Raw genomic sequence first — 27,738 nt, forward strand, 5'->3', positions numbered from 1 at the left:
GCAAGCAAAGCTGGGAGAATTTTGCAGCTGGTTCTGGGCAACCGCCCTGAAGTATGTGGAAATATGCTTTGCAGGTTACAGCCATGTCATTTTTCACTTCCAGCTACCCCATGATTCTGCTTGGTTCTTGTGATGCTTCTTAAAAATAGGCAGAGTAAATTAAACATGACAGCTAAGTAAAGAGGTACTTACACTCTTATAGCTGTCTGCCAAGATGTTGCATGTATGCAGTGGGTCATGTTGTGAGCCCATGTGAGAGTTCAAGGCTTGCTGGTAATTGTGGATGACTGTCTTGGCATGGTCCACATCCATACCATCTGTAGCAAGCAGATGTGGAACAAAAAACTCTCTGTGTCTGTACTGCTCACTCCAAGCAATGGTTGATTCACTCCAGCCTGAAGAAGAACTACTATACACATGAGAAGCCTGGAATTGAAATAAGGAGTGAACTAATTTGACCGTATGAATGTATGTAGTGAGCTGCTTCTGTCTTGTAACCAGCCTTATATTTAGTCAAAAATGTGAAGAGTTTTTCAAGTTATCAAAGTAAGAGTGTTTTAGAACATCTATCCAGTAGAAAAATAAGAACATAGAACCTGAAGTATTTGAAAATAGAGTTTAAAAAAAATCATAAAAGTAATTATAATGCAGTTGGTTGATACAGGAAAAGACAGGGATAAGATGACCCAGGAGGTCCTCTGTAGCTCTGCCTTCCTGGAAAGTCCCATGATAAGTATCAGTAATCTTATATTTTGCCCTTTCCAAACAGGGCCGTTCTCATATTTCTTGTATGCCAGGAACAGTTCGACGCTGGAACTATCCATCTCCTCTCTGCATTGGTATGGACACTTGTTTTCAGTGTGTTCTGAACATGAGTCAGAAGAAAGTCCTGGCTTTGTCATGCCTATTGTTCCCTCACTTAATTCTGTTTCATTCAAAACTTTCTTGGGTTTCCATTTGTATTTGTGAAATATGGAAAAATAACAATAAATCTTTTCTTTATATATAGTGTGTATGCTGTTTAAAAAAATATTATGAGAGTGGGCAAAGAAGGAAACCCAGATGTTTGTCATTGTTTAGCTTGTCCTGAATATTCTGCTTTGCGTCAGGCTGAATCTTCTTCAGAAGGGAGGGGAAGTTTGCACATTCCTTTTGCAGCATGCTCAGCTTGGAGAACCTTCTCAAGAACAAGGCAGGTCATGCAGGGAGCCTAGGCTTCTCAAAGAAGCAGGTGGTCTGTCTGCAGTGAAGAGCAGGTCTGAAGCCAAGACTTCAAGGGTGGTGGAATGAAAAAGAGTTTTAGGGATCCAGAAAAGACTGCCTTTTTTCATCTGAGAAAGCCATTAAACGAGGCTGAGTTAAGCAACAAAGCTAAAAATAATTTCCTTTTTAAGCACACTAAGACCTTACCCAACAGATCTGAGTTTTCCCTGTGTAGATAATCTTCTTCTGCTGTATTGTTTCTTGACAAAGCTTAAGAGAGTCAAGATTCTGGTGTCTTTTGTCATGCTTATTTCAGGAAAAAACAGGAATGCACGAGAGAGAAGCACAGCTCCATCATAATTCTCTGTTACTTTAGCTTTGAAATACATTTTTCAGTGAATACTTTTAACTAATACTCAGTCAGCAAGAGCTGCTCCTTTTAGCTTCACATCTAAAATGAATTTAAAAGATAGGGATGATATGGAGCAACATTAATGTGAAATGATTTTAAAGATTCCTTGTCAAGTTGGACCTATTTTGTATTGTCAATTTCTATAGAAGCAGACACTTCTGATTAATATGAAAGCAGTGCAGTTCCTTCAAATCAATTTTAGAAATTGAAAATTTATTTAGAAGAGCGTATTTTGGGGTTTGGATGAGGTTTTTTTGTGCAAATTTTATGTTTCACCTTGTATATGAAATACAGTTCCTATTTGCAGTGTGCTCATACTTTGTTGTTTTGGTTTTTTTTTTTTCTTTAATGCATGAAATTTTGCTGTCCTGAAAGCTAAAATACCTCCAAGAAAACAAAAAACCTCTTAAAACATAACCACCCCTCCCCTGCTTCCCACCCTTAAAGTGTTGATTTTTCTAGAAATGCAAACCAAAATCTATTCTTTTCACTAAATCATGTATTTAAAATTGCAGGCAGTTAGAGATATTTGAGGGGTTTGAGACTGGTTTCTCAGCTTTTTAATGGAATTCTTCCTATTTTGATTCAATTTCTTGTGTAGTCTCACCTGTAGACTATTTTCATTTTTTTCAGTACAATTATCACAATGCACAGTGTCATAGTATCACAATTCTATTACCAGATCATACATCACTGTAATACCTGGCATGAAGACTCATAGGCTTTAAAGTAATGATTCCTCAAATAATAACTATAAATGACAAGAATTTAATTTGATTTCTTGAAATTAATCTTCCATCATATTATTGTTCTAGCGAAGGTGTAAACGCAACCACGTCTTTACAAGTTGCTTGACTATTTACAATTTAGCTTTATGTTGTCTTCAATGATGGAAATGGCTTTTCAATCTCCAAACACACAAATTTACTGAAGAAAAGCATAAAGATAGTAAGCAAAGAATGATTCTGTTATACAGCTAGTCTATCCTCTTTCTGAATTAAAGAAAGAATTGTGATGGTTTTTGTTTGTTTGTTTGTTTTTAAAATCAAGTGTGAGTTTAGCTATATTAACTAGTAGAGCTGCAGCTGCATCATGGATTGGTGTCATAATTCAGTTTAATTCCAAATTTATTCCTCTGATTATAAAGCCTATCTCAGCATAACACCAGAAGTTTTAAACTGTAATTGGCAAGGTCAAACAATGGGTTACCCACTCTGTATGTGCAACTACACATTTGCAGTAAAACACAGTAAACGTATTCCATTAAGTAATCATTTCACTCTAACCCAAATTCTTTTCTTTTTCTCCTTCATGAGGAATGCTTTGACTTAATACATTTCACTGCTTGGGGGTCATGGGGATAAAATGGAAAATCCATTTTTGATTTAATCATATGACAGATATTAAGAAATAATCTTATTAAAAGGTACAATGACTTTCTTTTATTTTTAATAGCTAAATGTGGTGGAACACTGACAAACATGGGTGGTGTGATCCTGAGCCCAGGTTTTCCTGGAAATTACCCTAGTAACTTAGATTGTACATGGAAAATTTTATTGCCTGTTGGATATGGTAAGTAAACTTATGTTTGAAGAGCTGTTATTTGTAATCATCAGATTTATATATAAGAATATTCTAGCTTCCATTACGAAATAGATTTTATCCAGTGAATGTATTGTGAACGCCTTACATAATTATGCGCTATCTTTTGCTTTAAAAATAGTTGGCAATTTAAAAATATATCTTTGTCAAAGCAGCTTGTTATTTGTAAAACTCAGCCTGTCTCAGAAACTGATTTCAGAGTAAATGAAATCTGCTGCATGAAGATATATCAGATGAAATAGATAATGTAACTTCTAAAGTAATTAGTGGTCTTCCATTTAACGTTCTTTGTCACTTGTCCCCCAAGTGACTTTTTAACAGTATTTCTTATGTTCTGTGAAAATTGACAAAACCTTATTTCTAGCACTATGAATTTGTTTAAAAGTATTCTAAAACTATATTCCGAATTCCAGGTAACAGTTGTCAATTTAGAAACTTTCTAGGTTTGCATTAAAACTGTTGTCATACAGAAAATATTATCACAAATAAATAATAATTAGGTTGAAAAGGTAATCATGGATAATAAGGGATCTATAAATGCATGTATAAAACACAATCTGCTATCATTATCAGAAATAAAAGAGGAATAAGTTTTCTTGCTGTGAAACATTATGCCCCATAGTGTGAATTCAATGCTAGTGCTCAAATAATAAAATTAATTTTAAAAACTTATTATTAAGTTCATTATACCCATCTCTGGAAATGGATATATTTTTCATGCTTTACCTTTTCATTTTGTAAGAGGGATTTTTGTAGTAAGGTGTACTACTTACATAGAGTGTATTTCAGTAAATTAGTTTGTAGAAATACTGTTCTACAGTTTAGAATAGTACCCTTTATCACTGCATACCTGGAAAGACTTGATGCCTCGTAATTATGGATAGCCTTAGTAGCCTTATAGCCTTAGGATGACCATATACAGGACATTCTTGGCTAATTTTGGCATTCTACAGATTCATTTGCAGAAAATATGAATGATAAGCGACTGTTCTGGAGTGATGTTATCCTAATTAGGTTACTACAATGCTTCCTTTTAACAGTCCTTCATATTTCTCAGACTTGCTCTTTTTCTTTAAGCTTTTCCATGTAGACAATGTTTCATGGATTAATTACACAAGAGTGTCTTGTATCTTATTATTATCCTTCTCACTTCTCAGAAAGTCTTTGGTAGTGGTAATCCTATAAATAGGAAAGATTATGGTTTTGTTCAGCAAGGGATTTAGCAGATTCAGGGTGTTCATACCACTGATCTATCATTGCTTTCAATAATACTAGCAGAGGACATTTTTTACCATAAAGTTGCTACAGGGATCTTTTCCCCAAAGTCCTTGTCAACATAATGACTTTATACCAGGTTTAAAAACTGTGATTGATGCAATGTTTCACAGAGAATTTCCACTGCAAAATCTTGGATACTATTTTAATTACAAGTATAGACTTGTCTATCTAAGAGCTGTTTGTCTACATTCATTTTGTTGTGTCAGAATAAATATGTGAAATCAATGAAATATAGAAAATATTTTCAAAATTGAATAATGCTCTAGGATTTTTTTGGGAAAGTTTATAATGTGATACTGAATGAGTTAAAGATTAGCACTGTGCACAAAAACTGATCAAGAGGACACTTGAGAACATGTGATGATTCAAATTCCACTGAAATAATTAACCTCACAATGACTTCATCTCTCAGTAAGTATTCCTTTATTCCCATCTATTTATTCAAAATTTGTACCTGAAAGATGTCCAAGATATTTTGACTTAGTGCAAGCACACAGAAGTGCTTAAACAAAGTCCAGCAATAAAATTGTGGGAGCTAAATGTATCCCAAAGTATAGTGCTCTGTTCGTTACATGAAGATATACTGATCATGTAAAAGAAGACACTAGTGAAATACAAACATTTTAAATAGATGGAAAGTACATATCTTCAAGTGAGTTATGGTGATTTTACAATGATTTCAGATAGCTGTTAATTGATTAACATTTGTAACAAACATTAACTCTGTTTGGGATTCTCATTATTTAGAGTTAATTCAAGTGAGAATGAAAATCCTGTTGAGAATGGAGCAGGAAGTAGTATAATTATAGTCTGCCCAGATAATGATTTATTTTCTGTAGCTACCAGTTTTATTCTATACAATTTTATGTAAGAAGTGATTTAGTGTAGAAAACTTTTTCTTTGACATATCCAATTGACAATTATAAGTTGTATAAACTTAGAGTTAAGGCTTGAGTGACACATGCAGTGTCCTCTAATTGAAATTAGCATCTTTGAAAAACCTTTTGGAAAAATATATCTTTATGTTTGTGTTTAAAATGTGGCTATTTTAGGGGGTTTAAATTTTTTAAAGCTACCGGTGAATCTATTTTTTACTTTTAAAATACAAAGCTTTCTATACTGAATATTTACAAATAGCCATATAAATTCCTTCTCAGTAATTAAATAAGAATGATTCAAATTTAAAGGTACTCTGTGGCTCATATCAGGGAATATTTCAGAACAGTAGACTAGTTTTATTTAAATAACTAAACACTAATTTGGGATCTATATACATATGTCAAATTCAATTATCTGCTTGTCACTTTAACAACTTAAGTGTAATACTAAGTGACTGCTCAATTCTTTAGAATTTCTTCACTGCTGATATCCAGTCTCTGGTGGGAATGACTAAATGCTGATACTGAAGTCAAGATGTTTCCAAGTTCCTTGGTGTCCTACCTCATGTTAAATCCTGAGATCATTGTAAAAATAGTGAGTTCACTCAAGTCAGGCTAACTATCCGACATCATAGAAGAGACAGCTGATATTGAGACTTCAGTATATCCTGTATGTGCCTCTCTATTGATAGCACTGGAATAAGTTTTCTTGTTCAGCAGCTGAAATACTTGTTTTCATATGTCTCACTCTGTATAGATCAGAGAAGGTACTGAGGCTAAATAACCCATATTCTTATGAGTGCTCTATAACAACCAGTTTATTTGGTAACTTATTTAGTTTCTCCTGTAGAAAAAACAATATCCCTTTTATACACATGACTAGGTATCAAACCACAGAGGCAAAGAAATGAGCTACAGAGCAAGACTGAGTGACTGACTTAACCTGGTGATTAATCTAAAAGTTAGTCTCCATAAATGAAAAATGTCTCTACTGCTAAATAAGAATGTTAAGCAGAGAGTTAAGGCATTGAACATTTCACACTGCTTTGTTGGCTCATTCAGTAATTCTGTTTTATTCCATTCCAGCTCATTCTTCATAGTCTACCAGAGCAAGGTTAGGTCCAAGCAGTGTGGTCGCAAGTTACTTGGTACTATTTGGCTTTCGAACCAGGGGTTCATCCCTCATCCCTCATTTGATATTATATATACACATAATTTGAAGAGCCTGAATTCCAGGTCCTTAGTTCACATGAAGTGCCAGAACTTAAAAACAGCTCTTCCCATGAGATTGTGCTTATACTTCAAACTGTTCAGAATTCTGGGAGTCATCTTTCTCCCTTTCATTTTGTGAGAAAGACCTGGTTTGACCACTTGGCTTCCGTGGAGGGTTTGTGGCAAATGATCCTGAGTAAGTAACTATCACCAGTCTGGATTTCAGTGCATCATATAGTGCTGCGTACAGAGTAGAATGGCCCAAGCTGGAGGGAAGAGGAGGCAAATGTAGGTGACTTGAGTCAGGAAAACCAAGATAGAGTAGATAGTTGGAACTAGGTAGGTAAACTGCCTCTGAAAGGTAGCTCTGTTAGTAACCTTCCTGGGTGCTGAGCTGATCCTGAGCATCTGTTAGAGGCCTGACCCAGCTACAGTAATGCTCTTTTAGCAGAGTCCTGACTATGCCATGACACAGCAAGATTTGTGATGTGCCCCTCCCTTGAGTGTTTCTGTTAGCTGTTTTAGGAACCTGATAAATAAGTGGTTGTTGACTTTGTGACTTCCTTTAATTGGTCGCTTTATGTATGGTTATGATATTTATTGGGAAAATTAGCAGCTTGAACTCTTGCAATACTTAGTGGCTATTTCCTTAATTTAAGCATCTCACTTTGAACGGTGACTAAAATACAAATATAATGCCTATAACAATTATTATGTCTTTTTTTGTGTGTTTGTATGCTGTAGCATTGAGTAACATGATTTATAACAACTCTGGGTTTTTTCTTACTTTCTTAATGCTGCAGGTGCACACATTCAGTTTCTGAATTTCTCTACTGAAGCAAATCACGATTTCCTTGAAATTCAGAATGGGCCTTACCACACCAGCTCTGTGATCGGCCAGTTTAGTGGAATGGAACTCCCATCACCCTTGCTAAGCACTACTCATGAAACACTTGTCCATTTTTACAGCGATCACTCAGAAAACAGGCAAGGATTTAAGTTGACATACCAAGGTAAGTAGGAACTAGCACAATGAACTTTATGGTTAAAAAGGAAAAATAAATATATATATTTTTTTAATTTTAAAAAATATATTAGGTATATACTATATAGCATTTTTAAATCTGTGGATTGTTTAATCCATAGCCTGAACTTTTTTACAACTGAAATTGTCTTGAATTGGAATCTTTATTTTACTGATGTAAAAAGCTTAAGCCAAGATGATGTCATTTGCCAAAAGTCACACAGCTGATACCCCTTTCCATCCCATTAAAGTGTATTGTTACTGGAAAATACTGCCAATATTCACTGTCTTGTTTTCCAATTTATATAATCTTGTTATATTTAATGTAATGAAGGAGGATTTCAAAATATAGTATGAGTTATTTTAAATGTTCAGGTGAAAATTTTTATAATTCTTGTTACATTTTTGCAGTCTAGACCTTTGTGAAGATTAACAGGACATTTCCAGATAACACCAGATAACACACATTCTGTATCTGTATTTTTAAATGCATATATTCAGTATTTGAATGTGTGAACTTTTTGTGATCTTCTACTGTTGACTTTTTTCTTCATCTTCATTGTTTGCTTGGTTTTTTCCCCATTAGTGACAATAAAACATCATTACTTCATGCATATTTCTAAAATGTTAAAATAGTCTTACTGAAAACTCTTAAACCCCATTGCAGGATCTGAACAGTTTAACAAAATGGAACAGATGGTTTAATTCTCATCTAACTGCAGTGAGGGATATTCATGTCACCTTATTCTAGACTCTTAATTTAGATAACTTGGTTAAGTTTTCGTATATACATATATAAGCCATATGTTAGTATAAACATATATGTGTTGTGGGTTAATCCCAGTGGGCAGTTAAGCACCATGCAGCTGCTCTCTCACTTCCCTCCCACCCCCAGTGGGATGGGAGGAAGAGGAAAGGAATAGTAAAGGCAAGAAAGCTCGAGGACCAAGATAAAAATTACTGTTTAATAAGTGAAGGATAAGGGGAAGAAGAAGAAAAGAAAGCAAAACAAGTGATGCAAAGACAATCGATCACCACCTCCCCCAGGCAAACCGATGACTAGCCAGTTCCCAAGCAAAAGATGGCTAAGGTCCCTAAATCCCCTCTTTTCCTTTTTATTGCTGAGTTTGATTTTATATGGTATGGAATATATCTTTGGTTAGTTCAGGTCATCTGCCTGGTTGTGTTCCCTACCAACCTATTGCACGCTCCCAATCTATTCACTGGCAGAGCAGAGTGAGAAACAGAGATGGCCTTAATGCTGTGCAAGCACTGTTCAGCAAAAGCCAGAACAGTGTGTTAGCAGTATTGTTTTGGTCTCAAATCTAAAACACAGCACCATATGAGCTGCTATAAAGAAAACTAACTCTACCATAGCCAGGCCCAGGACAGTATTTATTTGCATACATGCCTATATACAGTTATAGTTAGATCATATCTACAGAGTCAATGGATAGAGAGGAAGATTCTGAGCACCTGAATTAGGCTAATACTGTAAACCATGCCCACGAAGGGGTCACATCTCTCTATTGCCTGTGGAGTTTTGATATTAAGTTCTCAAAAATAATAATAATTTGATAATAATTTTCTTAATTTTAGCTATTAGTCTAATAGTTATAATGATAGAAAATTCAGAACTAAGAAAGATACAGATAAATTAACTGATATTTGAGTCATTCTAATTTCAAATAAAAAATACAACTAGTATTACCTTGTTTCTCAAAATGTGTAGTTATAGGTGTAGTTGTGTAGTTGAATTACCAAAGGCATATACATTCATCCAGTATTATTTTCCCTATGGGTGAGAGGCAAAACAATTTCTCCATTATAGAAAACTCACACAGTTCATTTTTATGTAATATTTCTTACTTATAAAGAGACTATGCCGTGACTCATTCCTGAATACTGTTTTGAGGAAGCACAGTATTTTAGTCTACACATTAAAAAATACCAGGTTTTAAAATTTTGAAAAAACACAACATAACCCACTCAAAAAGATATTGGGAAAAAAATAAATTATTTTACAAGGTGCTTATTATTTATTGATTTTCTTTTTCTAATGTTGAAAGTTGCTAACACTGTCATGTTTGGTCTTTAAGTCATTAGGATCTACCAGCTAAGCTCACTCTACTGAACTTCTAATTGACTTATGTTCCCTCTTCCATATACCTTCTTTTCTGCATTTTACAAACAGATTTTGGATTTTTGTTCTTTAAAAATGGAATATCTTGAATGTGTTTATTTTTCTTCAGATAGCACAAATTCTCTCTCTTGCCTCTGAGATCCCAGATTGCATAGCCATTTCTGTTGTTAACATTTCTCCTTTGGTAATTCTTTCTAAGATTATCATATTTTATAGCTTCCAATTATTGAGCACAACTAACTTGCTCAGCATGATTGAGAACATCTAGGAAATTGTACTCTTAATTCAAGATATTCATAATCTAAGAACTTCTCAAAGTATTGTATTTCAGTGTATTCACCATTCCTCTGATGTGCTCTGACAGAAAATGCCAGGGGTTTACAGTTGAGCAATTTTAATGGCTACTTTATTTTTCTTTATACAAAGTATATGTTACTTTTGATAGCTGACTTTTCCAGCCCCGCATCTGTTGCCCTTGATACTTAGTCTTCCAGATTGTCTCTGGATTTTCCTACTTTCAATATTATACTTCTGGATTTCTCTCTCTTCCTCTTAGTCTGCAGCTGCTGAAACTAGACTTAAAAGATAGTTCTTCACTACTCCAAAATGTTTGTCTTTCCTTCTTCTTTCTTCCCTGTTAGAAATTGTGTTTTCCTTTCAGTAAGTCAAATAAATGTCAAATAAGTCTTAGACTCATTTGCTTGGATGAGAAGACTTACACTGTTGTGATGTCTGACTCATGCTCTTGATATACTTCTGTTATGTAATTTTGAAACCATTGACCAATTTCAACCAAATTTCACAGTTCCTGGAAATGTTTAAAAGGAATATTACTAATGTGGATAAAAGGGTCCTGAAATAGTGCCCTTATTTGAGTAAAGATGCAGCATTACTCTACAGATACCAATTCAGGTTGTCTTGCTAGCTACCCAGTTGGAATATTCCTTGTCACACTCATTTTACTACACACTATGTCTTGCTTAACTGCTATCCATGGGATGTAGATGTGCAATGGAGATAAAATATGAGAGGTTGGCGTGGGTGTGACATTCAGAATCTTCTTATGGGCAAAAGGAAGCATATCATATATAGAAAGCTAAGTATTTTTAGTTCCATTAATGCTTGCACAGTTACGTTGTCCAAGTCAATTAACACAGAAAAAAAACATAAACAATGCAGTTTAAATTTTTATGCAAAACCTTCCTCCTATCTACCCCATTTCTTTTATATTATGTTCACCCTCCCAGTGCTCTTATGGAGCCTAACATTGACAGCTTCTGTCTTTTTCATGTAGAACCAGAGAGAACAGTCATCAGCATCCCAAGCTCTTTGCTTGGAAACATATGATGTTCATGATAGGGATTTCTTACTCTTTAGTCTTGGGTTCCACTTGGATTATTTTTTACACATTTTTCTTACCACAGTCTGCTTCTTTCTTACTGGTTCCCAGGCAGACTTTGAAAGTTGCTTTCCCCACCTTCAATTACTGTAGAGGACTATTGTTTATTAAGCAGTGACTGCCAGGGCTTGTCAGGGCTTTAGCATACATACATGGTATTTGCAGAGCGTAACCTATAACATGTTAGGTAATAATCACTTGGCTGCTAGAAACTGTTAAAATGAGCTAAAACAAGCTCAGGCCAAGGCAAGCCTAGAGCATATCTCAGTTCTCTGAGATCTTTCACTGTCAGGTGTATAAATGGCATAAAGTCTATGATATTTTACTCTGAGAGAAAACTTATTTATTGTGTTTCAAGGTAGTGCCCAGATGTAGATAAACAGAAACCATATAAATATGTAGATATAAAGTAATATACATATAAAAAAAAGGAGGCTTTCTTTGTTCAGCTGCTGACAAAGCAATGTACTGAATTCATCCATCCCCCTGACCAGTAAACCTAACAGTTGCTATACCAAACAAAATAGTTTTGAAGCCTATCAGTAAGAATTTATGATTTCCAAGAAGCATGTTTCAAAAGTATTTAATCTCTAAGTTCATCTAAAATAGGCATTTTAAATTAAAGGGAACAAATAGTTGTCGGGGCTAGGTAAAGGTTATATGTAAAACTGGAGGGTATATAACACTGTAAGTAGATGTACTGCACACATTAAATTCTGCAGAGAATTAGAACAAATTTATACTGATTATTTAAAAAATTAAGTTTTCTCAGTACTTTTCCTCTTGTCCACTTCTGCCATTTTTATAGAAATTAATTTGTAAAGCAAAACAGATGGACCTGACACTTTTATACATTTAATAGATTTTTTTCAGACTGCTTCTAATTGATCCCATTTTAGGATATCCTAATATACTATAATTGGGAAAAGAGTTCTATAATTTAAAAAGCACCAGTTTTCTAATAACGAAATTAATTTGATATACCCTTAAAAATAGATGAGTGGGCAAAAAGAGTCCATAGTTGTAGTCACATTCACGAAACCCGTTCTAGTGTCTTAATGAATGTGTTGCATATTAGAAAGTGCCCATAAGACTGCATAGCTTAATCCTCATCTGATTTTTTAAAATGTACTTGTTTACATTAAAATGGATTTAAGATTAAATTTTTGCTTTCAATAAATTGTACTAAACTTGGTTCAATTCAAGGACTGCTTTTTCATAAGTGAAAGAAAGCGTCATTTCTACTAACTAGAACACAAGTAATGGCATTAAGGTAGCAGATTTTTTTTGTGAGTTAGATGCCTTTTTATAAAGATACCAATCTAAAAATAAAGGGAGATTGTTAATGCTTATTCAAGCAAACTTCCATATCATAAAAAATTAAGTTTTCTAGATATCTTAGCATTTTATGAAGGATAAGTCTTTTTGATAACCCCTCATCTCAGGGGAAAGCAAAGAATATGAATATTGTATAGTGAATGGTAGAGTCAATAATGCTATTTCTAAGTTTTTCTACTGAATTTCTGAAGACAAAAAATACTTATGAGACTGAAGTTTAGTATAGCCTGGGATTGAACTCTGAGCACGTTATTTTGGGGAGGAATAAAAGTGTATGCATACTGAGAACAGTAAAATATTTGCTTCACATGCTTGAATGGAGCTAGTGCTGCTCTTAAGCACCAGCCTGTGAATTTTCATAGCACAGGATTTGAATATATAACCTAAATCACTTAGGTACTATGTATTTCTGAATGCAGTAAAAAGCTTTGTCTCTTTAGCAGAACCCTAGGGAAGTTACAGCTCTGAGTACCATCACCAGTCAGATCCTTGTTTTATGCTCTGATGTTTCCATGTTTTGTTATCACTTCATCTTTGCAATTGCACTACATGAGGAATGGTGGGTATTCCATTATGTTCAAGACTGAGTTACTGAATTTGTTGTGTTGTGAAACCTCTTGTTTCACTTGTGGCAAGAAGGAAGTTCATACGGATTACTCAAACTATCATCTGAAGCAGTTAAGATAAATTTTATATTAGATATAATTTTTATTTGTTTGTAAGAGAATGAGAGGACTTTAAAAGTGTCTGATTTTTAAAATAGCATCTTAAAGTTTAATTATGCTTTTTCTGTTGTTGAAATAATTATTGTACTGTTTAATTAAAAAAACAGAAGCACTGAGAAGGGTGTCTCTTTGTTATCACCACTGTGGTTTTGCCATCTATGAAAACCAGCAAAGACAGGAGGAAACTAGAAATACTTAGAACATTTCTAAATTGCATTTGACTGACAATCTTGAGTTTCTGAGACGCTTTATCTGTTGACTCTCAGTATCTGACATGTAAACAGTCTATGCGCACTAGGTCTGAGGGGAAGAATAACAGTCACAGAAATTTGATTGGCAAGCCAAATTAGCTATTTACAGGCTTGGGATACTCTACATATGGCTGGAATGACTCCAGATGTATGATGGATCAGAAGAAATAAATAGTTTTTATGGCCTCTAAGAGATTCATAACAAAATTTAGTACACAGAAAAATACAGTTAGTCTAATGGTTAAGAGCTCTTTGTGGTTTTTAATCCCTGGCTATGTTATGACAGTTACCTCAGCCTTTTAATATTTCTGGAACATCTTTTTTCTGCATAGCTTTCCCTTTAGGACTAGGGCTTCTTTAAGGAAAGCAGATAAAATGTTTTCTGTGTGTTATTTTTACTGGGGGAATCCTAGTTCCTATTACTAGAACTCTAAGAGCATTTTCAGTCTGTTCTGAATTTCGATGTAGCATAAAGCTTAATATAAGGTAAGAATCTTACCCTTTTGTATGGAGAGCAACATGTTCCAGAAGACACAGAAAAATGTTCTAACTGCACTGCCTTTCTTCCACAAGCACACTCATGCATATACACAACATGATTTGAACATGTTAAGTTTGATGACCTTTATCTAGCAAAAAGACAATTATGATGGAGCTTCTGAGTCACAGGAATCAAAGAGGAAAAAGGGATTGTTGAAAAACTACTATATTTCTAAAATGGTTTCAGAATACGTCCTAAGGAGGAAATACTAATGGAAATAAAATAAGATCTTCTGGGGGGCCTCCTGACAAATGAATTTCTAACTCATGTGACAAAATGAAACCATGTTCTGTGACTCTAATCCCGAGATATTGCATCTGGAAAAATTAATGTTCTTTGGTGCCTAAGGCAATAAACTGAGGTTCCAGATTGCTAGTCCTATCCTGGGCTGCAGCAAATCATACCTTGGGCTTCCATAAAAAAAGAAGCGTAAGAGAGGTGAATCTCCCCCTCTACTTGCTCTCCTGACACCACCCCTGGAGTACTGCATCCAGCTCTGGTGCTCCCAGCACAAGAAAGACATGGATCTGTTAGAGCGGGTCAAGAAGAGGGCTACAAAAATGATCAGAGGGCTGGAATACCTCTCTTTAAAGACAGGCTGAGACAATTGGGGTTGTTCAGCCTCGAGAAGAGGAGGTTCCAGGGAAACCTTATTGTGGCCTTTCAATACATAAAATGGTCTTGTAAGAAAGACGGAGAGAGACTTTTTACTAAGGTCTTTAATTACAAGGTGAGGGGCAACTGTTTTAAACCAAAATAGGATAGAGTTAGATTGAACATAAGGAAGAAATATTTTAAGATGAAGCTGGTAAGACACTCGAACAGGTTGCCCAGAGAAGTTGTGGATGCCCCCCTTCCTGGAAGCGTTCAAGGTCAGACTGGATGGAGCTTTGAGCAGCCTGATCTAGTGAAGTATGTCCATGCCCATGGCAGGGGGGGTTGGAACTAGGTGATCTTTAAAGGTCCCTTCCAACCCAAACCATTCTAGTCTAGTCTGAGAAGTGGATTTTGGTTTTGAGTCTGTAGTTATGCACAGCATGATACTGGAGGAATGTACAATAAGACTAAATTTAAGTTTAAGTAGCCTTAATTGTAAGCTTTCCTAAAATTTGATTGTTTGCATTCTCAACTCTGCTGAGACAATTTTTCAATAAAGTTATTATTTCTGTGTTGAAGTGTTATAGATATATGTGGCACTTGCAAAGGCAGTAAGTCACCATGTTAATGTAAGAAGGAAAATACATCTGAATCATAAAAGCAAGGTAGCACAAGATCAATTTCATTTCTTCTGTGATTTACACTCTTTTCTTACCAGTGGAAAATATACTGCACAAAAAAATGCCAAATGTCAATATGAGATAATTTTAAAATTCAAGTATTTGACTGCTCCCAACACTGGAATTAAATCTTTCTCAGATTTCCTTTACATTGGTCTTCATTTCAGGGTCTCACTAGATTTTTTTTCTCATGTGAACGGTATATGATTTTTTAAAACTCAATATCAAACATGTCTTTGGGCATGACACTCATAAAAAACCTTTCTTATGTAAGGTGTAACATCAGGATTTGTGAGTAATATTTGATAGTGATGACTGAATAATGAATTTCTCTGTTAAATCATGTATAGTTGTTGCATATATCAAAAGAACAGAGAAGAATATAATTCATATTTATATTAAAACTATAAAACATATTTCCTGAGTGGCCTGTAAATCATGATATCATAGTCAGATGGATCACCTGACTTATAGTCACTCCAAGAATTTATGAGTCATCTATAGGATTTATACCAGAAGTCGCAAGCAGAGAGTATCTTCATATTTTATACTTTTTTTTTTTTTTTTTTTTTAAAAAAAAACCCAACTGTGCTCTGCTTATGTGCAAGTGCTTTCACCCCTGGCTGACTGACCTTCAAATTTATGGTAATCTGCTTTAGGCAGAGGTTCTATTCTTACTAAAACAAATACTAGAACAAACACCCAAAGTTTCTGTTTGTGTTTTGTTTAACTTACAATAAGAAAAAAGCATATGCATCTCTGAATAAACACTAACTAGAATTTTAAAAGGTAGGCTTTATTTTTTCCTTTAACAATCCAAGGGACTTTAAGAGATGTTGTGCAAATTAGGGGGTCAGACAGATGTTGATCTTCTTTCAGGATTTCCTTTCACCTGACCTGTCCCTGTGTTTTCTTCTCATGTAGATCAGCAAGATAATTTTTTTCTGATATGAATTTTTAAGACTAACTTAATCTGAGACCATATTAAGTATGTTTAAAATGTAACCTATGACTACTGTATTGCAACAAATTAACCAATAGAGAAGGATATTTTTCATGAGTATTCGTCTCCTCAAAAGGCAGTACAATCAAAGTTTAAAAGTTTTTGTACTTATTGGCATTTCTACAAAAACGTTGTAACTATTGGGCAATGTAGTGCTGCAACTTGTCAGATAAATCTGTGAGATCCTCTGACCCTCCAAAATAATCTTCTACTATGTTTTTAATATAATTTGCTAAGTAGCTTTTTATATAATTTATTAGTCTTAATATGTCCTATATTCTTAAATAATCTTTCTTGTACTCTATTTTGTATAAAGATGTTGATAATAATGAAATTATCTGTAGTAGTACTGTGTGAATAATGATAGCAGGAGTAATAATAGCATTAAAAATTAATAAGCCATTACTAGATTTAGCATGAAATGTTAATGAACCATAATTAAGGTAGAATAAAGCTTTTGTATTTCCTTTCCAGTAGCAATTAATTCCGATTGTTACGTTTTCATTTTCTTCTCTTAATTTTTTGTTATTTTGGGAAAGGGAGGTCTGACTTATTGGAGGATTTCAGAATATTTCTGGCACCCCCACATCTCTTTCATCTTTGTAATGTTACTAACACTGGATTCTGGATTCCTTAATCAATTAGGGAAAAGAGGAGGCTTTCTTAAAATAAATCTATTTATTTCATAGCATGACTGCAATCAGCAATGCCTAAAAAAACCTCATGACAGTAGCTGTACTTCAGTGAAGCAATTAAGTACAAACTTGCTTTAAGTAAGCACTTAAGCACACCTAAGTTATATGTTTAGCTTAATCTTGCTGCAATGGCTTGTTTAAATAATCTGATAAGTATATACTTCTAGGATGAACATGTCCATTGTAATGATTAACTTTGAAAAAATAAGAAAATACTTTGTTCAAGAATATGTTCTTCATCTCTCTTACTGTATTTTTAGAGCTTGGACTTAACAGCGCATGTTAATATAAAGCACACTGCTTTTACTGCTCTTCTTTGGACTTTCCTGTCTTCTGACAGAAGTATTTCCTAGCTGTAAATGGAATGGTCAGAGAAAGCAGGGCATTCATCTTCTCAATAATTATTTCTTAAATGGCTTTTACTTGCTATCTTATCTATGTGAAGTTGTTTGTGAATGATTCTACATAACTTTTTAATAAAACTTCCTTTTTTGCTTCCTGTGGAACTATTTATCATTTAAATATTCTAAGGAAATATATCTTCAATATGAAAACGTGTAGTTTTAAATTACATTTATATCTTAGTAAATGCTGTAAATGAAAGCTCCCTCTGAATTTTTATCACACTATTTTGTGTGAATTAAATACATTTAATTGAATAATATTTTGAGATCTTTGAAAACATAAAACCTGACTTAAATATGATGAATCATTAATACAATTTTTTTGTATGGAGATATATATCTAGAAGGAACTTTTTCTTAGTAGTCTTCTGTCACTTTTCTAGATCTTTCTGATGCTCTGTGACTTTATAGTTTTTTTGGTTAGAGGATTTTATTTTTTTTGCATAGTTTAATATATATTTAAAAATCCAGTGGATTTTAAAAATCTTGTATTTCATAAAATTTAAATGAATGAACAACTTTGTTATACCTTACTAGAATACTCACTATAATGTTTAAATATGAAAACGCATTTAAACAATTGCTGTGATTAGTTGTGTGCTGATTTATTGTTGAAGCCATTGTACAATTTAATTGATGCAGGTAATAAACAAACTGTAATATTTCCACTCAAATAAATATAAGCCATCATAGTAATACATATGCTTATCCTCAGTCTGAAATGTTTGTTTTTCTACGTAGTGCTCACAGGGCTGCAAAACTCCATTTTCTGTTGTGCTGCAGTTGCATCCATTCCTAGTAGATGACACATAGAATATTACATGAATGTTATCAGAAGAAAAGTTGTCTGAAGTTCTTATGCTACTGTTAATTGTATAAGTATACTTGTATATAAATAAAAAAAAAAAAGTATTTTCAAATTTGGGAAATTAGACTGTGAACATGGTCATTCAATAAATATGTGTTTTTGATAAATATAGTTTAATTTCAGGCATCACAGACAAATTTATTTTCCTAAATAATTTTTCTATTTCTTACTTGGAACTGATTGCATCTTTTCCTGTATATTGGGATAGGAAAAAGATATTTGAAAAATTCTGTAACAATTTTAAATCTTGGGAATCTTAGCAGAAAAGTGACTACCTATTTAATTTGGTCAATTGAATTATTAGTATTAATGTGTGCAGCTTTTGGATTCAATGCTGCTGCATTCAGAGGAAGACTGTTTTTATTTCAGACTTAACATATTAAATTAAAACAGTATAAATAAAGTTTATGAAAATGTTTGATGTACTTATAAAATTGTGTCATTTAGTGACATCCCTACTAAGTATATCCATCTTATTTATTAAATAATTCTGTGTATCTTGGTTAAAAAATATTATCCTATTATAAATATTTTATATTTATAGAATATTATCCTATGTATATAACATTATATATTCTCAGATTTTAGGCACTAGGTCTGAGCCTAAAAATTTATTTTAAAATGACCACATAATTTATATAAATCTGAAGCTTCAACATGAGCTATTTTAACACAATATTCCATCTTCATGCCTTGCACCCAATGTTTCTCTGACTTTCCTCTCTATATTTCTGGTGTAGATGACAATTCATTCTATTCCCGATTTTGATCTTTCCTATGCTTTCTCTCTAGAAATAATTTTTTCCATTCCTTTGTCAAGATCTGAATGGTCCCAATGGATGATTTATTTCTCATTATGTGTTAATCACTCTATTACTGGAGTTTGGCATTCCAGAATTTACCTATTATGGAATGCATTGCAGAATTCATATTAATGTTTACTTTCTGTGTTGAGAGCTGACTAAGCAATAAAAAGTACTTCTGTTCTCTTCCAGCTTATGAGTTACAGAACTGCCCTGATCCTCCTCCTTTTTTGAATGGATATATAGTCAACTCAGATTACAGTGTGGGGCAGTCAGTATCATTTGAATGCTATCCTGGATATGTTTTGAGGGGTCAGCCAGTTCTCACCTGCCAACATGGAATCAACAGAAATTGGAACTACCATTTCCCCAGATGTGAAGGTAACTTCTGGTAGTACTTTTTCTTCAGAACTCAGAATACTTTCTGATTCTTGCTTACTTGTTTGTGTGTGTGTAAGTAATGCAGCTTTTGCTGAAGATCTGCAACTTTATCCTAATCTATAATGTAAGCAGCTAAAATTAGAATAGTATGTGCTTTTATAAATCATAAATATTTTATGAATCATGTTCCTCAGCAGTGATTTATTTTTCCTACTAATATCTGTCAGTTGTATTGGTTATAAGAACTCATGATACTGCCAGGAGCTCCGATTTAATTTTTTTTCCTTCTTTTTTCTGATTTGGGGATAACGGGGGCATTGTACAACGCAACATATAAAATTTTCCATTATAAAGTTTTTACTTGGACTTTGATCTAAAAACTACAAGCACAGAAACAAAATTTCTGACATTCTTTTAGACCCATAGAGGCTTTGACAAACTCTTGTATAGGATGTTACATCAAAACTACGTAGTTGTGTAGAACTGAAGTGATGTCATAGATAATCAACCAGCTAAGAAGATATACAATAGACTAAAATAACAAGTTTCCATCATAACAGGTTAATGGTGCTACAGGTTTTCACTGCAGAATGTATGTTCAGTGAATTTGACACTAATCTGGAAAGATGGGACAGATGTTTCTCTACACAAAACACCCAATAGCTTTTAGCTTAGTCAAACCAGAAAAAGCTGTGAGGAATTAAAGAAATATTTAACTGAGATACAGGTATTAGCCATGAAAAAACTGAAAGAAGGGTCAGTCATTCTGCTTCAGGACAGACTGCTAAAGGCGAGAAAGAAATTTTCCAATGGCACAGGTTAGCATAGTGTTTTCTCCTCTAGATTCTTCTGTGCGTTCTTATTAGACATGGAGGGTTGAATATTGTCAGAAACAAAAACTACGCTAGATGGACTGAAGGTTTTCTTCAGCACTGCAACTCCTTGCTTCCCAAATGAGGATTTTAGTTTAGTGAATAATAATTTCAAATTATTTTCTTATTATTTCTGAGGTAGGCATTCTCTGAAAGCTTAACTATATTGCTCTGCAGCGTGAATGTGTGCTTTGTACATGTGCTTGGGAAGGGACGCTCGTATTATTCCCTTACATTATCATTTAAAACCAATGTCACAAGAATCCGTAAAAATTAAGTTCTAGCTCCATAATAGTTGATGTGAATTATCATAAATTGCTCAGAAATCTAGCAAAGTAAATATATAGAGGAGGTTGAAAGTATTGCATATTTCTTGGAATGCAAAGGGTTTACAAGGGAGAAATAAAGTTTAAAATGAGTTTTCTGGATGAAAGTTTTCACAGATACAAGTCTTTGTCCATCTGAGACTTGTTAAAGCATAAAAACAATTATTCATATTTTTTCATATTTTTTAAAATACTGTTTTTATTATTATTATCATTGGAATTATTAAACTAAGAATTATTAACTCCTTTTTCATTTTAATTTAAACTGTATTTTATCACATTATTGCATAGACATTATAGAAGTCTGACAGGCTCCAGGAGTAAGACATAAACATGCCCTTACTGGCCAAGGGGAAAAGACAACGTCTGGACAGAACATTTAGCATTGGAATGAGAAAACTCATGTACCCTGACTTCAGCAGTTCAGCTAGGAAGTAGTACATATTTGAACAAATGAGAGTATTGAGTTTTGGTTTATTTTCAAATTAAAGAATAGAGTTTTACTGCCAGTCACTTATGCTGCTTTTCATTTATGACAGTATAGAAGTAAAAGCACTAAAATGATGTTTCCAGTATTGAATGGCGTTAGGAAATATCTAGCATATGAGAGAATGTGTAACTTCTGTACAATCAATGGGTACATTTGCTGTTAAATGGCTATCCAGATGTGTCTGCTGTTCCCATGTCTTCCATTTTTTCTTGTTTTTTAATCTGTGCATCAGAACAGGAATGCATGCAAATAATTTAAAACCTATTTTGGACTATTAGTTTCTCTTTTAGGGAGAAGAATATATTAAAAAAAAAAAAAAAGAAATAGCAACATAACCAGTTAACATAATTATTAAATAATTGTATTATTTTAGAAAACTATACTTAAAATTCTGTTGTGAAATACCTTCTGAGCCTTATGCAACTCCATTGGTTCGCACTGCAATAGGCAATATGGGCATCCCTTATAAAACCTTATCTCCCAAATGAGAAAGAGTGGAGAGGCATGAGAAAATGTATTTCTTTATGAGAGTAGGGCTAATGCTTTCTTAGAGACATACAATGTGATAATGCATCACATCTTTGTGAAAGTGGTTGGTTATAACTCATAGTGAGGTTTTTTTCTTTTTTAAATATTTTTTTCCTGACTCTTTTACCACTGGCATATTTAGATTAAAGATGTGAACCATCATCTCCCATATCTTTTAAGTAAAAGAGTCTGTAACATTCCTTTTACTTTTATTACATGTCTAATCTTGCTCTGAAAGATTCTATTAAGGCCACCTATCTCTTTCTGTTGACTATTAGAGCTAACTTCTGTACTTATTTTAGAGAATTCATTCAGCCCAAAACATGGGCTTAAGTACTCCAGTTATGTGCTTGTTTTTCCCAAGGGTGCTGTTTTAAGTGCCTCCTGAATTAGACAGTAAATGAATGGGAGGACTGGAGATTTCAATTTTGCACTTAAATGTTTTACAAGTCCTATTCTAGGTACATAAGACCTTACATTGAATGTGATCTGTAGCTCCATGTGACTTTCAATTAAAAATTATAGCATTTTACAAAATATTTTTCTATGTATAACATAAATTAATAAGTAATTAATTTTGAGATTTAAAAAACGAAGACAAGGAAGAACTATTTGAAGATATTTTTATTCAAAGAATATAACTGGACTATAGACAAATATGAAATATTTTTCCTCACATTAAACATAACGTAAAGTTTTACAATATCCTTTGAAGAGTGATATAAAAGTGTAAAGGATGATGATAGAATATTATTAACAATTGTTCCATATACAATACAATGCTAGGGTGAAAAGAACAGTTAGAGTTACAAACAAAATATGAGGTAAGCATAGGGGCTATCTTGTCCAGAAACAACGATGCCACTTTTGAAAAATGTGGGGAAAAAAAAAAATATCTGAAGAACATATGGAAGATATGGAGTAATTACTTGATCATAAAATAACTTCTGTGTAGTCTTTATATAACAGGTATGAATGCGATTTACTCAAATTATAATATTAGTGTATTTAGTCATTCTAAATCTTGCCACCTGATGATACAGGTTTTTAAAAGTCATATCTTCTGCCGGTCAGCTACAATGTGCCTTATTATCTCGCATAAGAACAGAGAAAGGAAATAATTTAAAGGACATAAAAAGATAAGAGAATATATTTTTTTTCTCTCTTCCCATTAAGGTTGACCTATACTCTTTGCACTCCTAGAATAAAGACATTTAAGATACTAAATGCATATTTTTCCTGTATCCTTTTAGTTTACTAATTAAAATGAATTTTAACAAACATTAATTTCTGAGATGCAATTTGAAATGTTTATCAGTGGAAAAACACATTGTTTTGCATATGTTCTGAGAAATCTATCTTTAGGCAAGTTATAATCCCTGTTTTCTTTGAAAAATTTTCACACTTGCTGTATTTTGTATTGGTTCATTGAATGTTGTTGTAGTGTTAGTGTTAGAGATTTTTCTGGCTATTTTTCAATCTTTTATTACTATTTTTTATTATTAAATTGTTGATGTTTGGGATAATCCTATATCTTAACAAGATAAGCATGGAGCATTTAACTTAAAATGTTGGTCTTTTACAACACATATTTTTGGGATCCTTTTTGTAGTGCTAAATCAGAAATGAGAACAATAAAGTGTATAAATTAAAGTTAAATGGAGAAGATGGATAAGAAAGGTAACCATTATGTCATTCACTTTTGAGAAATAATCTTCTAGCCTCCTCAATTGATAAGAAATTGAATAAATATTACCAGTCATTCTATTTCATTATTCTGGCCTGTAATAAAGCTCTCTACTTTTTTATGTCATTAAATTAAAGGTTTTCCTTCATGTTTAATAAGCTGTTTCACCTTTTCCTAATCAAATAAATGCTGTGTGGGATTTCTCTGCTTTTGGAACATCTGGATAAGTTAATTTATTTTCTGAATCAAAGAAACAGAAGAAGCTACCCAGAGTGTCTTTGCTAGCTAGTATTATAACACTTCAGTATTAACACTTCAGTAAGACCCTTCCAAAGCCAGCGAAATTTTCTGTTCAGGTGCTGCCATGCACAATCTTCAACACTAAGTGTTTTTAGAATCCTTTAGAAACCTAGGTGCCTAATTTCAAAATTCAACACTTTTTGGTTTTATATATATCATACAACTCTTAATTTCTTCCTTTCTTCCTGATCCTAGGTTAAGTTTTTTGAGTCAGCCTTAGCCTGTTTTGTGGTGATGTATCTGCAGTGACTTATTGTCCCTCTTTTCTCACTAATTAAGTTTTAAATGAAAGTTGTCAGCTAAGGAAAGAATGTCTTAAAAAATCCTCATTAATGGTTTAATAATCTATTTTAATAATTTTAAAATATCAGTTACAAAGGAATAGCACTGTGGTAGAATGTAGTCTATGTATTATACAACTAAGAGATTTCAGTTGGAGAAAGTTAACATTAAACTAGTTTAGCAGCAATCTGTATATGATCGGATATCTTAAAGGCATAACAAACACAAAATGGCACTTCTGATTATTTTAAGTGTATGTAGCATGACATCTATATAGATAGGATAAAAAAGAACATGAGACTGAGCAAAACTTGTGAAAAGGAATTTTAAACATATCAGATGTTTTAACTATATGGCACATTGATACATGTTTATAAGACTACATCAGTTCATCAGCTTGATTTTTAATTTTTTGAGGAATGAGGCTATTTTGCTTAGTTTTATGAAAATTTCAGAAAAAAAATTATACCTCTCTCACTTTCAGTGATATATTTTTTCTGATTAAAACCAGTATTCAGTTAAACTGTGGGCAAGATCTGAACATATCTCTTCTGATGAAAATGTGATTAAAAGTAAATGGATTCAAGTAATAAACTGGTACACTTTGTAATATTAGTTTCAGTTAGCTATCAGAGGTCTTAAAACAAAGGAAAACACAAATAAGTATTCTATATTTAGGACGTTTAAAAAATATCATATAAATTTGTTGGATTACCTTCCACAGCAATTAAATCATATAGAAAAAATAAAATTTCTTTATATCCAGAAGTATTTTTTAATCCTAAAAGAGATTAAACACCTGATTAAATGCTTTCACTTTACATTTGAGAACATCACTAGGTTTCCTCTAGTTTGATGGTGATTAAAACCAGATATTTGGTATTGGGAAAGTATGTTTTTTTTCTGATCTAACACAGAATGAAGACATCTTTGGAGTTGTAAAAGAACTTCAGATTAATATATAATATTTCTGAGTAGTGATATTGATGCAGCACCAAAGGGCATAGCAGCCTTTTATCTTTTCTATTTCTTAATCCTTTTTACTCCCTAGAGAAACATGTTTCCTAAAAGAATATTGAAGACACTTGAGGTCTGTATGAGAAGTAGTTTAGATTTTTATACTACTAATTAGCATTTTCTATGTTTTCTTAGATGAAGTCAGAATACAAAAATATTTGTTCGACTTGAATTAACATGCAGAAAAAGAAAATAATGTTTAGTTTATAATGACATGAAGATAAAGTCATTCTTTCTTTTCTCTGTCCCCCTGTCCCGATAGTTTTAATTCAGCAGTTTTATTCTCATTTCATAACTCAAAGAAGCCATTCCTCTGTTCTCTGTTACTGACATGTCTGTAATTCAGAATATACATTTGTCCTGATTCCTTTGCATGTGAATCCTACTTTCCAATCCTATCCACAGTCATCTACAATGCACAGCTTCACACAGCTGAGGTCTGAATTCATACATCTCCATTGTGTGTACAGTTGTGTACATTTATAGTTGTGATTTCTGACTTCAGTGCAGGTTTCTTAATGTTTTGACTGAGCAAGCAGATTTTTCTCAGTCTCTCAGGTAGCACAACACTTGCTTTGTTGAAAATTCATTTCTGTCCATTAAAGTTCAGTCTAGTACTGCTGAAAGAATTATTATGACATTAAAATGCTTTTGCCATAAGGAAAACAAATGGTTATAAGGAATTGTCATGGTCATTGGAATTTGGCAGCGGTCTGAGAAGGAAATCAATGAAAGATTTAAATCACTTTTCTAGCTATGGCCAGTATTATTAGAATTTCAGATCAAAACCTTTCTACAGAAGATTGCATATACTTCAGAAAGCTGAGAGAAATAAGAGATCTGATAGTGTCTCACAAGAAAGTTAACACTGCTTCAGGATAAAAGGTTGCATTGTCAGTGCAGTTGTCCCATGGAAATCTGACAATGAATATGTGACCCAGAAATGGTTCATAAAAAAAGCTTTATGAATATTTGTCTGTAAGATGTAGAAAATAGGTCTGTGATTCCAGAATATTAAAGACACCAGGTATTTCTGTTTGTTTCCTTCAAGTAATTAAAATCATCATGACAGTGTCTCTACTGTTATTATCTTTAGGTGTTCTTGCTTTTCCACTGTTGCCAAAATATATTGGTAAGAATTTGTTGTCTCCAAGTTATGAAATAGGTTGCATGAATCCTCACCAGTCTGTTACACTTGAAAGATTGGTATGGGCAAAAGGAACATGACATAGATGCAAAGTCATGGCTTTAATGTTATTCCAAATAAAATCTTAACAGTCTAATTAAATACTTATTATTAGTCCAGTTACAGTGATACTAATAGTTAAAATTAGGTAATTTTAGAATGATATACAGACAAACTTTTAATATCTACCCCTTTCTCTGATGTACACTCACTCTTCCAGTACCTATATGGTCTTAAGGTCAATAGTCTCAGTCTGGGAGAAGGGTTACAAGAAGTTCATTCTATTCAGAAAACCTATCACTATCTTTTATTCAGAATTATATGTAATATATATAATCTATTTTATATATAAAAATACATATATAAAAATAAAATATATATATTAAAAATATTGTGTTGCATCGCACAGTTGTACAAAGCTAAAATGAAGCAGAAAGTAGTTACCTATCATTAGGTAATTGCTGTTACAAGTTAAAACAAGTCTCTGGATTGCCAGAACAAGTCCAGAAAAAACCTGACAGTCTGTGGCCTGTTTTGTTAGTTTAACACAATGTCTGTGGCCCGTTATTAGCAGTGCACCACTATATTTACTGGGCTACATGGCTAAGGTTTTACTTGTTAAGGGCTTTTTATCCTTTCCATGTCTTTTCTGTATTCCATGATTTCATTGGATTCATAGTAATAATAGAGAAATGTTTAGTACCCTTTCAAGCTTCTCATATGGATTAAGGGAATTATCATGGTGAAGGTCTCTCAAAAACATAAAGTACCAGAATTTGTTTGTCTACTGGCATTAAAAATTGCCCCACTTCTATGCTCTGTATAACGGTAGTTTGATATTTTTAGCCAGCTGAGGTACTTTTATCAAATTTTTGTATATTAGCTTTTCCTAGTGAGATCAAAGGTATACTATTTCTGATTTAATTAATTGGAAAAAATCCTGGGACCTGGGGGAAGATGTGAACAGTGGCTCCTGATAGTGCTGGTTTTTATAAACATTTGAACCTAGGAAGACAGTAGCTGTCAAATTGCTAGAAGTCCTAAACTGATAGAATTTTTCCAGTCTAGTTGTAGAGTTCCCTCCCTTTATGCTAAAGAAAATTTGTGGGTTCATTGTTTGGTTTGGTTCGGTTTGGTTTGTTTTTTTGCCTGGTGAGCAATGTCAGGTACGTCACTAGACAGGGAAAACAATAATATCAAAAAAGCTGGTAAATGGTAGTTCTGCAGCTGGAGGCTTGCCCTTCTAAGGAATCTCACTGAAGATCTGTGTTAGTGTTGTGAAAACAAATCTCAGGGGTTATCTGATCATATGAGAGACAACGTGTGTGCCTGTAATGTTTAGCTAAACTGCAGGTACTTACTTGCCAACAGCAGAATAAATTCAAACACCCCTGCTCCACCCCAGCAAAACAGCATTTTGCAAATATATTCATTTTTATACCGAATTGTTAAAAATTTGAAACTTTCTGAGATTTCATGGGCAATTTTTTCTATAATTGTAAGGCTAGTGGTTGCCATCTAGACCACTATGGTTAGAATGTCAGGACTTTTCTTCTAGATTTTTTCCCCTAAGTCATCAGAGATCTGTGGTGTATGGCTGTCTACCACCTGTT

General features: G+C 33.3%; 1 protein-coding gene across 1 annotated transcript in view; it reads left to right on the forward strand.

The window, feature by feature from the left end:
- CSMD1 (CUB and Sushi multiple domains 1) overlaps positions 1-27,738 on the forward strand; it is a 1,278,503-nt gene that overhangs the window by 1,105,445 nt on the left and 145,320 nt on the right. The window contains exons 39-42 of the mRNA XM_074819927.1: positions 770-839; positions 3,071-3,187; positions 7,389-7,598; positions 19,249-19,437. Coding sequence (XP_074676028.1) covers positions 770-839; positions 3,071-3,187; positions 7,389-7,598; positions 19,249-19,437 — 586 coding nt within the window. The remainder of the gene's footprint in view (positions 1-769; positions 840-3,070; positions 3,188-7,388; positions 7,599-19,248; positions 19,438-27,738) is intronic.

This window comes from Strix aluco, chromosome 3, assembly GCF_031877795.1.
Source record: "Strix aluco isolate bStrAlu1 chromosome 3, bStrAlu1.hap1, whole genome shotgun sequence".
In the NCBI taxonomy this organism is placed as follows: domain Eukaryota; kingdom Metazoa; phylum Chordata; class Aves; order Strigiformes; family Strigidae; genus Strix; species Strix aluco.